The 13,675-nt window shown below is 32.8% G+C and overlaps 1 protein-coding gene across 1 annotated transcript; it reads right to left on the bottom strand.

Annotated features, from left to right (window-relative positions):
• Positions 1–4,133: 4,133 nt before the first annotated feature.
• Positions 4,134–13,597, bottom strand: LOC134705187 (ribokinase-like). Its single transcript, XM_063563945.1, has 8 exons — positions 13,491–13,597; positions 10,140–10,272; positions 9,527–9,590; positions 8,929–8,991; positions 7,656–7,820; positions 7,062–7,153; positions 6,125–6,313; positions 4,134–4,339 (listed from the first exon to the last, which is right to left on the bottom strand). The coding sequence occupies exons 1-8, from the start codon at positions 13,532–13,534 to the stop codon at positions 4,163–4,165; spliced, it is 927 nt and encodes a 308-aa protein (XP_063420015.1). The 5' UTR covers positions 13,535–13,597; the 3' UTR covers positions 4,134–4,162.
• Positions 13,598–13,675: the final 78 nt, after the last annotated feature.

Below are 13,675 nucleotides of genomic sequence, written 5' to 3'. Positions count from 1 at the left end.
TCAGGTTTTATCTTAAAGAGTATTAGCTTCAAGATATATTTAAAAAGAAATCATTGATAAAAAGTGAAATAGTGAAATAATTACTCGCTTTGAGAAGCCATTTTGGTTCAGTTTTGACAAAATAAGATAAGAAATATCGTTTATTAATTATTCACTTGAATTTGTATCCATATGACCTACAATTTAACCCCTTAGGTAAAGATAGGTTCAGCATGAATTAAGCGTTTCCATTTATCAAAAGGAAAAGAAAGTCAACATTGAAAGTGAAAACAAGGGTTGACCATTTGATTGACTGATCAGATCCACAACGCTTTCGCATACAGGTAAAAACGATGATTTACGTATATCTTTAATTGTATAATAAATCAATCAAACCTAGAAAAAAAACAATTGCACGAGTTTGCTATATATTGCTATCGTTATTTTGTATTTATATCGGGTTATATAACAGTCGGTTGTTTTCGGAATCACCTCAATAGTTAATAAGATGGTGTCTAGACTGAAATACACAATAAATCCGTGCTGATATTATAGACCCTACGTATTGTTACATTTTTATTGTAGACTTTTTTTATAATTTGGATTTACGTTTTAACTCGTTATTAATCAAGTATGAGAATTGTAGTCAAATAGGTGAACACGAATTTGATAGCTTATGCCCCATTGATTCATTGTTAACGTATTCAAATTTGGCAAACCGTCTTCTAACTTTCCTAAGTTAACAAAATATTTTATAAGAAAAATATCAGAACAACATTTTTTTTCACACAATTTTCTCAACTCTATTTTACACTTTTTTAATTAATGATGTCGGTCAATTGTCTCGACTAAAAAAATACTTTCATTATCAGAATAAAACTAATGCAAAGCATTAGCTTATAGTTAATAAAGGAACACAAGTAAAGTCATGACTATCCAACATGTACTATAAAAAAAATGTGATAAAACTTTATTTCAATGCGATACATCTTATATATAAAAAGGACATTTTTACATGAACATTTCAGTGCATCAGTATCATATTAATATCAATACGTATTCAAGATAAACACACAGCGTGGCAAATGCCTATAATCATATGATAAATAAGAGATTAACCATGATAATTACATATTACGGATTTGTTCGATATTGAACAAATATTTTAAATTATTCACCTTAATCATTAAGTTATTTTGCATTATTGTGAAATGATAACATCTGGCAAGTTCAAAAGTTGATGCTTTTGCCAATGATATTTTTCAATATAGTTTATTCTCATAGCATTATAGTTGCAACCTTCTGCATATGATATGATATTTATCATCAATTATACGGTTTCTATTGGCTTTTTCCTATCTGCATTGTAAAAATACCCGTCTCTAATATAACTGGTTTGCTGAGTATGAATTTGCATTACCATGTTATGTTATTTATACATCCAACTCCAACATGCACGTATTTGGTTCTGATGTTTCTTTTGTGGGTTCGGTTGAATGATGTATATTCGATACATTTTACATATGTCTTATTTGTCCACTTAATTTTCAATTTCAATGAATAAATTATTATGACGTCGTCACAACATTTATCTTAAATAGCCTTTTAAAACCGTTATAATCATAATTATTGAACTAGCATTGTAAAATTCATTGTGATTTATTTGTATCTTGTTCCATGTATTTGTATCAAAATTATATATCCATCACAAAAAAAGGGTCACTGTTAGTAGTGCCCTGTACTGTCATGAATGGAAGATGTGCGTTGTTATTTTGCGGTTTACATGTTGTTATGTACCATTATATTATTTATTCAATATATATGCGTTTCTCTGTACTGAGTGTTCTTGTGTCTGATTGTACTGTAATACTGTCACGTAGTGTTCTTGTGTCTGATTGTACTGTAATACTGTCACGTAGTGTTCTTGTGTCTGATTGTACTATAATACTGTCACGTAGTGTTCTTGTGTCTGATTGTACTATAATACTGTCACGTAGTGTTCTTGTGTCTGATTGTACTATAATACTGTCACGTAGTGTTCTTGTGTCTGATTGTACTGTAATACTGTCACGTAGTGTTCTTGTGTCTGATTGTACTGTAATACTGTCACGTAGTGTTCTTGTGTCTGATTGTACTGTAATACTGTCACGTAGTGTTCTTGTGTCTGATTGTACTGTAATACTGTCACGTAGTGTTCTTGTGTCTGATTGTACTGTAATACTGTCACGTAGTGTTCTTGTGTCTGATTGTACTGTAATACTGTCACGTAGTGTTCTTTTGGCTGATTGTACAGTAATACTGTCACGTAGTGTTGTCTTTTTAGCGATATTGGTATTACCAGGAGGTTGTCCTGTACTAAGTCAGGATTGTGACAGTTTTAGCTAAATATAAAAAAAGAAGTTGTGGTATGATTGCCAATGAGACAACTGTCCACAAGAGACCAAAATGACACAGAAATTAACAACTAAAGTTCACCGTACGGCCTTCAACAGTGAGCAAAGCCTATATGATATAAGTCTATTATGCATCTTCCGTGTCTCCTACCTGATAAAACCAGACTAACCTAAATTTAAGATAATACGAACATTTTTTTTTATTTCAAATAGTTGTGTTTAATTTTGCATAGGATGATAAAGTTTGAACTTTTGTTGACACCACATATAATTTATGAAATTATCTTACTGAATTAACTCTTTCTCATGAAAAAATGGCTAGATTGTTGTGAAGATTGGTGCTAATTGACTATTTATATCGCTAATAGTAATTGAAAAACAAATTACGTGATTTAAAACGCGGAAATAAAAAAAAACAATTCTGACGGAACTGATAGTCGGTTTCCTCTGTTCTTATTGCATTGAATGTGAGAAAAAGGTCAAACATACATTTGGTGAACATAAATGTTGGGATCAAGGAAATTCATTCTAAAACATTGTATTCTTGGTTATCCTTGGTGTTTATAATGAAAAAGTTGTCTTATGTATGTAACATGTATAACCAACTGAGTAAGTGATGATAGCTTAATACTGCTAAATTTTTACATGACCCCCCCCCCCCCCCCCCTCCACACACACACACACATTTGTCTATTTTTAAACATTTCCTAAGAATAAAGTAAACTTCAAACGTTATAGACCTAGTGTTTGTCTTCAATTCATCCATGGATGTAAAATTCATATAGCTCCTTACGTGTATAGTATTGCTAGATCCCTTTTGGTCATAAAGCACCTAACGTGTCTCATGTTTGTGCATCTATGGCTTTCAATTCTTTGGGTTCAATCTTTCCTGACGAAGATTAATCCAGGAGAGCGAGTCGAACTCACGGGAGTTATTTTCCTTTTAATACTAGCAATGGATCGATACATTATGGGAAGCCAAGGTTTTAACTTTCTCGGGCAACTCTTACCTTTGGTAGATTTTTAAATTACTTTTATGTCTCTATTTGGTAATACAGCTCCTTACTTTTCAACGTATTTATAAATCCCTGGTTTTCAAAATTTCTGGTTTTGAGCGTGACAGATAAAGGGTAAAACAGAAAAGCGTATGAGATGCATGAAAATGATAATGTTAATAATCTGTCATGACTTGACACAAAAAATGTGTCATACAGATTAATTTTAGTAAACAATATGCATGTCCTTCGATGTAACAACTTACAAAAACGTTTAAACATGATGTAATGCTCCAAATTGCCACCTTAATATGTTAATATGAAAATGCTTGTACTAAGACAGAATTTATCCATTCGCTTAATGTGAGCTTTTGACATTTTGACATTTCATTAAGGACTCTCAGTTATGAATTTTCCTCGGTGTTCGATATTTTTGTTGTTTTATTTTTTTGAAAATAATTTTAAAACATTCTTAAATGGCCGGGTTGGTGGAATCAAGATGAATACACTTATGAAAAACTAAAAAATATGTTTGAGAGGTTTGATTCCCAACCATTGTCAAGATATTTGAATATTATCAAATGCCATCAGATTTGGAATGACCAATACAAGTGCAACTAATTCGTTTGTTGCAATAATGAGTTCGATTAGATTCATATACTAGTACTTAATTTTTGTTTTGATTGTATTGCTGGGCATGTTTGTTTTAAACGGCCCAATAAAACCCTTTTTTATGCAAGGGCTTCAGAGAAAATAATATTGTAAATTGATTAAACCAATAATAATTGGTTTTTTTTATTCAAATAGCTCTGGTTGAAGATCCTTCCTCCATGGATAGCTATACTGTGTACCAGGTGATTGAACACTTATGGAGGCAATAATACTACTTCTTTGAATGGAATTTTCAAATGATAAATCTGGTCTGGTTGCTAGATAGAATGCTAGGGACCCTACAAATGCATCTCCAGCTCCCTAAATAGAAAAAGAAATCTTGACATAAAAACGAAATATCAATTTTGTTTCATTTGATAGTTTACTTTTTTTTATTCTGTTTTCTATTAATACATCGTAGCTCCAAATAAAATCAACACATTATTCTCTTGAACCGAGAAATGAGATAACCTTTTTTGAAGCACAGTAATGGTATCTATTTTCTCCGTTGAAAGCATTATTTTTGTGTTGCTTGAAGAAAATGACTTATGTCTAAACATAGCATATTTTAGAATAACACTTTATATAAACTGCTAGAAAGTCGGATACATGCACTCGTATATACCTTATATACTTTTTATAAAAGTCACTGGATGTTATGCAAGCTTAAGAAATCAAAATCATTAGCGACACAAAGAATTTTTGATGAGTTTTTTTTTTTTATTCAAAACATGTCGTTTAAAAAAAAAAAAAAAACACACACATTATTGTTAGTTATTATGCTTAAATGTTAGATGGTATTGGTATTGATTAAGATAAGGCAGTGGTCATCACATACAGCTTAGAGTATTTGTCACTATGAATATTGCAACAAAAGGAAAGAAACATTTTGCTAAAATACCTCGAAAATACCAATAAAAGAAAGAGATGTGTGATATGATTGCCAATGAGACAAATATTAACTAAAGTTCAAATAAAGTTTATGTTGGCAATTATAGGAAACCGTACGGCTTATACTATATTGAAAGTTTAGATAGGTTAAAAGTTCGCGACTCTTAAACCAAAGTTAACAGTAAGATATGTCCCGTTACGCAACAATATTTTCATACGTTAATATAAAATAGAGGGGGTGGTATGATTGACAATGAGACAACCCTCCACATTTGTTTTTGTTCGTACATTTTTATTTGTTTTTTTGTCTCTATTATTTATTATTTATATCAAAGAGTATACGTCAACTAGTAGCTTTGAATTTACTCCCGCATCGTACGATTTCATATTAAACTCGAATATATGTAAATGATGTTTACTTTCTAATTGGTTCGTTTAATGTGCTAGAATCCAGTATTTGGAATACTCGAGATTTGGAGAAACATTACTGAAATCGAACAACATTAGAGGAAACAAGAATGTGTCTTAAGTACACGGATGCCCCATCCGCACTATCAATTTCTATGTTCAGTGGACCTTGAAAATGGGATAAAATCTCTGAATTGGCATTGAAATTAGAAAGATCATATCATAGGGAACATGTTTGCTAAGTTTCAAGTTGATCGGACTTCAACTTCATCAAAAACTACCTCGACCAAAAACTTTAACCAAAACTTTAACCAGAGACGGGACAGGCGGACGGACGAACAGACGGACGATCAGACGAACGAACAGACGGACGCACAGACCAGACAACATAATTCCCATAAATGGGGCATAAAAATCTTTCTATCATCGCTTTCTATCAGTGAAGCCTTCTTTCTGTTTTGGTGTTAAATTAACAAAAATTGAAGTCAGGGCAATTGGAGAAGAACCAACGTATTGGCTTAATGATAAAGGGCACTGCTAGTTCACAATGGTATCATCATATTGGTAGCAAATTAAAGTGTAACATACTAATTTGATGACACTTTACGTCTTTCCATTATAAACGGAAAACAAAGGTTCTGAATCAACCACAAATGGGGTGAACTATTCGCTTTGATTATGAAAGAAGAAAAAAAATCTCTGCAATGACAAAATTGTCTGGGACAACTTATCTTTATGATCTTTCATAACTACAACAATAACAGTCTTTTCGGTAGTACTTAAGTTAATTTAAAAAGACGAACTTACTGTTGTATCAACTGCCTTGACCTTCGTTGCTGGTATATAAGTAGGCGTTCTGTTATCTTTTGATGCAAAGACCGTCCCTTTTTCACCTAATGTAATAATAGCATACCGACAACCTTTGCCTAGCAACACATCTATTGCTGCTTCAGCTTGCGCAACATCAGAAACTGGTAACCCTGTCATCATTTCTGCCTAATTATATTCAAAACATTTATTATTTTGTTTTACTATATACTATAAGCCTACATGTTAATAAAAATTAATTAGCAAACCAACATAGTCTTAAAATATTTAAAACAATTTTTGTTGTTGCAAATCTTACTTCCGTGTGCCTGTATCAAGAAGGCAAAACTGTTAAACACTTTTGGTGATTCAAAAATGATATATGTTAAAATAAGTATATTGTTGGTAACCATGTGGTGACTTCTATATGTCTTTTATACCTATTGCTTGATTGGTGTAGTTTGCGTAGGAGTATATGTATTCCGGTAAATCATCACAAAACGATATGGTACAATAATAAACTCATCATAGATACCAGGACTAAATTTAGTATATACGCCAGACGTACGTTTCGTCTACAAAAGACTCATCAGTGACGCTCGAGTTCAAAAAAGGTTAAAAGGCCAAATAAAGTACGAAGTTGAAGAGCAAATGTTATCAATATTTAGGATTCAGAAACAAACAAATTTGCTTAACAGATCTGTCTCCTTTTACCCAAATAAAACACTTATTGAACAACACATATATATAAATACTGGCTTGCTTACAGTTTTTTTATAAATATATGAATATTTAAAAGGAGGAAAACTTTTACTTCTTTTTGTTCACCTTGTTTTAAATTTCCCAATAGAAGACGATATTAAAAGATTAAGCATGATTTCAACATATTAGATATAAATTGTTATCAAATTAAATTTCGTTTGTAAATGTTGCTTACCTCATTTTCATTTGCACACAAAATATCGGACAATACAAAGAAATCATTTGAAAGGCCCGACTGTGCTGGTGCTGTGTTTAAAATACACCTGACTGTAAAGAAATACACAATTGTCAGCTTTCAATAACATATGTGTCATTCATAAACACAGTGGGTGTATTTTGTGAAAGGTAATGTTTTCTTATTTTCATTTTCATTAATCATGTTATATGCTATATGACTATTGAAGATTATTTTAAGTTTTAAAGGGGATGAAAAGAGTGGCGGAAGATACCAGAGGGACATTCAAACCAATACGTCGTAAATAAACTGGAAGATACGAAAAAGTAAAACAAAAATCGTTAATTGAAGAGAACAGCATGGCAAAACAATAGAAACGACAAAAACAAATACTACATAGAAATTAAACATGAGCAGCACGAACAACACAAAATTCGGAGTTTATCTTATTTGCTCAAGAAATGTTTGTAACGGATGAAAATAATGTTTTAACGTATCATGTAATCACCATTATGTTGCATTATGAAAAACATTTAAAGGCACCGCTTTACCTGATCCGTATCCTCTTCGAATAACTTCCGTCTCAAATCTTACCATTATGCTTTCGGGTAAGTTTCAATGTTTCCAATGTAGCCGACAGTCCAACTTCCAATTGACACACCACTACTTTTGAACCTTTTATCAGGTCTTCTATAGCCGTCACATCAACATCAGTCAGTAACAAATTGGCGCCTGGTACTATAACAATAGAGTTTTCCCCTAAAATGAGTAAAGCCAAAACAGTTTGTTACAATAATCGTTCTGTTATTTTGTTTCAATAATAATAATATTACGGGGATTAAATATTTTATAAATCATCTACTCAACTAAGGACAAATGTATATCTGTTATCGCCAATGTAAAGGTAAATGCACTAAGTATACCATTCCTTTTGAACGCCAGTTTCTTTCATATGTGTTATATTCCTAAAAACGTGATTTGACAAACGACAATTTTCAAATATTTATCTATTAAACTGAAATAGAATTCCAATAAATGTAATTATGGCTTTGTTTATTTTTAGATTGGTAAAATACTAAGTCCCATTCCTTCTCAGTAATGGGTCATACAGAAGAAAATCCACAGTAATTTATACAAATTTAATCATGACAGATAACCAAGGTGTGATGCATCTTCGCTAGCCAAGGGTTACGATCCACTCCCGCTCTCTCCACCCTTGGCGGATTAAGCCAACTTTTGTGATTACAATGTTGCGCCATCTATCGGAAGATTAAAGTCACGCCCATTTCGAATACATTATTCTTGACCAAAAAAACAGTCGGTATTTCAATGGGAACAACATGTGCTCCTCTTTTAAACGACTTGCCATTCTTTTCTATTTTGTCTTTTAGTTTGGCTGAACGGAAAATTCTTGAATAAAGTGTTGTAAAGTCAAATACATTGAAAGATGAACGCCTATTTGATTGTACATACATACACATCTGTGGATTTTCATTCATGTCACATCTATCACAGGTAGTTTCACAATAACTTTGAGGCCCGGCTTTGATTGCTCATATCGATGTTAATAATTTATAATGAGGTTTCGTTGAACATTTAGAAGACCCAACAATATAACGTTGGTTGTAAGCAACTCCTATAATTTAAAGATCCAGGTAAGTTTCCTCTTGATCATAATAAATATTTTAAATAACAGAGCAGTGTCTGAAATTACAGTGAAAATGGCAGTATTTGTCATGCTAAAAGAAAGTCGTTTTTGAAATACCATTTAGCTTTTTTGAGTTAGATCAAGCGGAGAGGTGGTCAATAATTTTGATATCTCGCCCGATTGATTACTAGATAAAGTCAGATACAGATTATTCCTCACCTGTATCCGCAATGGTAATAGCAGCTATACCCGTACTTGATTGGTCAGTAACTGCCATATAATCTGAAATTTGAATTTTATAAACCCATACGATTATTATGATGAAAAATACATGAGAGCTGCTGTTACATTATATTTTTTCTTTTATCAAAAACATATATATATATATATGTTAGTGAAAAAGTCAGATAACATCGGATCTCTTAAAAAAGCTTCTTCCAAGTTCTGATCAATTCTATTTGCCGGTGAAAAATTGAATTTGCGTCATTGTTTCCGAAAGTGTGCTTGAAGTAAGCCTATCTATTGTTTTTCGATTAAAAAATGGTTCATTTTAGTCAGAGACGTCGTTCGATTCAAAATTCACTTTATCTAAGATTTCCAGTAGGATTGGACAACTTTTATAGAATTTTACTATGGTATGAAAAAATGCAAGGGACAATCGACTTACCTTTTTGGTACCTTCGAAGATAGTTCAACCATAAACCTTTACCAAAAGCGTATCGAGTCATATTTATTGAAAGTACAAATAAATTGTGTTTATAAGCTAAACTATGTGATCTTCTTTTATTGATACTAAAATTTTAAATATTTCACTTACCAGTTGTTACACCATTGCTCTTAAAATTATCAATCGTTTTGTTTCCATTGTCGTCGTTTCCAACCTAAAGAAAATTCGATATACGTCACTTATATTTTCCCTATGAAAAAAAAGTAAAATCACAAAAACACTGAAATAAGAGGAAAATCTAATCGGAAAGTTCATAATCTTTATAAGTCTGAAACGATGTCTAGTCAGAATTGAATAATCTTATAGGATTCCTAACTTTTGAATTCTTTTTACATTTGACATGTCGTTACTTTTTATAGTTTGGTATTCTATTTAGTATTGGTTGGGATCATTGTTAAAGTCCGTACGTGACCTGTAGTTGATGTTAATATCGTCACTTTGTTAATCGTGACTACATAAATCGGGCTGTAAGATCCGTAAGACTTCTTGTTTGGATTGTTTTACATTAGTCATGTCGGAGCATTTCATTGCAATTGCTTTTATGGTATGGGTTTTATTAATTTTTGAGTGACATACGGTGCCATAAAGTTGCTAACGTCCACGTCGTTCAGTCCAGTCTAGTGGAGTGTTGTCTTATTTGCAATCATCAGCATCTTCTTATTTGTTATAACCTACTTTAAGATAAATATATTGACGTTCTCACCTTTCCGACCATTGCCGTCTTACAGCCAAGTCTTGCTGCTGACACACACTGATTTGCACCTTTCCCGCCAAAGCCAACAACATATTTATGCCCAGTCGTTGTTTCTCCCGGCTTAGGAAACCTTGGAGCATATCTAGCAATGAAGAAATGAAAATCAAGTTACCGTAATTGATCTAGCACTAATTTAGAAATTCAAGGTCATTTAAGGAACTGGTGTTACTTTGTCGCTTTACATTTGGGGACTTGTCTCTTTACTGGACCAATTGTAAAGTATAGATTCTTATATTGGTACCTTTGAATTACTAGTATCGTTTTGTCCAATCCAGAAAGTTGAATTATTGAATTTTAAAACTTGTCCGAGTCTTGGCCAGGACTTTAAAAGTTATAATTTAGCTATTGAGATTGGATAATCCGATAATCCACGAGTAACTTAATGTAAGAATCTGATTCTCTAATGATTATCAAACACATTTTATTTTTAGATAAATGCCCTTTCGCTTTCCACAAAGTTGTCAATTTCTGAAACCCCTTCGATTCCTTAAGTGAGCTGGCAAAGGTTATAACCGGTAAACCATCTTCTGAGATCATCTGCAGTCACATGTTGATTAAATTATTCTATCTATATATCATTTAAAATTGAGAATGTAAATGGGGAATTGTCAAAGAGACAACAACCCGACCGTTGTTAAAATTCAGTTCAAGAGAAGTCCGAGTATATATTTTAGACAATCCAATAATTTATGAATGATAACTTCCATAGACAAGCAATATTTCTGATTGAAAGTATATAGCTAGTACAAGTAATTCTCTTGACCTTTTGTCCAGTGAAAACATGGAAAACGAATAGAGATGCAGGTATATCAAAATGAACAGCAACATGATAAAAGCGGGGATGTATTGACAAATGTCCTGTAGGTTACCTAAATCTATTATAATGGTATTTTCGGAAGAACTATACAACATACAGTCCGAAGAAGACATACTAGTAAGTTTCTTAAGAGACCATGATTTATTTAGTAGTTTTATTTGGCTTTCAACTAAAGTTTCTATAACTGCGAGTATTGAATTTCTTTGAATATAAATCGGTGCTTTGTGTCTTTTGTTTTTATGTACGTTGTGCTTTGCTTTGTACCTACCTATTGAATAAGACACTTACAGACAATATCACAGTTTAGTGGGGAGGTTGAGCGATCACAAACATGTTTAACCCCATCACATTCTGTATGTGCCTGTTAGGAGCAGATCTCGAGGTTGTCGTTGGTCCTGATTTTTATGCCCCACCTACGATAGTAGAGGGGCATTATGTTTTCTGGTCTGCGCGTCCGTTCGTGCGTCTGTCCGTCCGTTCGTTCGTCCGTCCGTTCGTCCGTCTGTCCCGCTTCAGGTTAAAGTTTTTGGTCAAGGTAGTTTTTGATGAAGCTGAAGTCCAATCATCTTGAAACTTAGTACACATATATGCATGTTTCTTATGATATGATCTTTCTAATTTTAAAGCAAAATTAGTCTTTTGACCCCAATTTCACGGTCCACTGAACATAAAAAATAAAAGTGTGAGTTTCAGGTTAAAGTTTTTGGTCAAGGTAGTTTTTGATGATGTTGAAGTCCCATCAACTTGAAACTTAGTACAAATGTTCCCTATGGTATGATCTTTCTAAATATAATGGCAAACAAGATTTTTTATCCAATTTCACGGTCCATTGAACATGGAAAATTATAGTGCGAGTGGGGCATCCGTGTACTTTGGACACATTCTTGTTTCTCATATTATTTTTCGTCAATTGTATTATTCTTAATTAGGGCGTTGGTTTTCTGGTTGAATTTGGTTCATATTTTTCATGTTAGCTCTGTCATTAGGTTTTTCATTCACGTCGTTTGATCTAATGTGGATAGATGTATCAAGACTTATTTTACTGTCTCGTAGTTATTAAGACGGACCTGTAACTCTGCCGTAGTTTGGCTTTGGGTGGGACGTTTTGGCTGTGAATAATAGAAATGAAGTTTCTATATTTTAATATGCCGCAACACCGAAGTGCATAGTGTTGGGCGAAACAGGTTTATATAGTACATGTAGTACTTTCGTTAGCAATAAACTGAGGCCCATGTAAGTTATTTGTTTAATACTTTTGCTAAAAGCTTATAATAATTTCTTGATAAATTTCCTTCTTTTCTCCTCACATTTTTGTTGTTGGAAACATCCAACTGACCGCTATTTAATATACATGGACATCACATATTTTGTTTGATGTATTATTTAATTATTCTTAACTGGATAAGGTTCAATCCATATATCAATTGATTTATCTGTGTATTCAATTTGACCGAAGAAAAGTTGCATAACGAACTTGTAAAGTGTTTGACTTAGGGAATAGCTTGAGGCTTGACATGTAATATTGACCTTTAAACAACATTTATCTATAGTGACCGTTATAACGTAACTAACTTTATAAAAGTATATTTGCCAAATGAATTTAATCAATTCTTTACAACTTTAATTTAAAGTCGCTTTAATGTAAAATATTCTCAAATTATGGATTGTCCGTTTTACCGAAATTAAAGTAAAATTTATTTCCTCACAGATGTCCCCCTCATACAACATCTCTTTATTGTATTAATACAATTAGGCAAGATTAAGATACATGAATAACAATTAAATGACGATAACACTTATCTGCACAGCTGGCTTATAAAAGTTAAAATAACCAAGACTGCATGTTAATTCAGAGAATTTTTAATGGGCACACAGATGAACCAATAATTAAGGTTTTAGTTAAGTCAGCAGCAACACATTTAGAAAAATGTAAGGCAGCAACCATTTGATTTCCTGGGGGGGGGGGGGGGGGGACTTTGGATTTCATTTTTTGGTGAAAAAAAAATTGTTTTGCACCCTGAGAAAAAACTGTTTGTTTCACCCTCAGCTGCCACAATATGTAATGCTAAAATTGAGAGAAAAAAAGTTTGTACAGAAAATAAATCCATAGCCGTTTGTGAAATCATCGACCGAGTGTTGACGAGTTGGATTTCGCTATACCGTCAGCCTCTTGCACCTTCAGCAAAAGGGCTGAGCGTAAAAGGTGGGCGTTGCCCCAAGCAGTATATATGTATATATATATACAACTCGTCTAAACATCAACCCAACAATGTTAGATTTGTAAATTTGTTTTCGCAAATTTTTGGTTCTTCCATCGCCGGGAATCGAACCCATGCTACTTTGATATCGTGACACCAAATCGCCTGCACTGCAGCTGTACGTCCCGCTAGACCACACGACATATTTATTTTACCTACACAACAAACAATTTTGGAGAGTTTTGTGCATGATTTTTCAGTGATTTTTCTAGACTAAATGCTTACGTTGAGAGGTCCATGTTACAACTTCCAATAACTATCACGTCCATGATGAAAGAGAAAGTAGGTTTTGTGTGTAAAGTGAAAGTAGAATGTGAAAATAAATTTGTGAACCTATATCACTGATACTTGAAACAAAAAATTGATTTCATTTTATTTTTTAGTCACAAAAATTCTTTTGCCAAATATTT

The sequence above is a fragment of the Mytilus trossulus genome, chromosome 2 (genome assembly GCF_036588685.1).
Source record: "Mytilus trossulus isolate FHL-02 chromosome 2, PNRI_Mtr1.1.1.hap1, whole genome shotgun sequence".
Classification (NCBI taxonomy): Eukaryota; Metazoa; Mollusca; class Bivalvia; order Mytilida; family Mytilidae; genus Mytilus; species Mytilus trossulus.
Note: the sequence above shows the minus strand (reverse complement) of the source record. Positions and strands in the feature narration are given on the sequence as shown.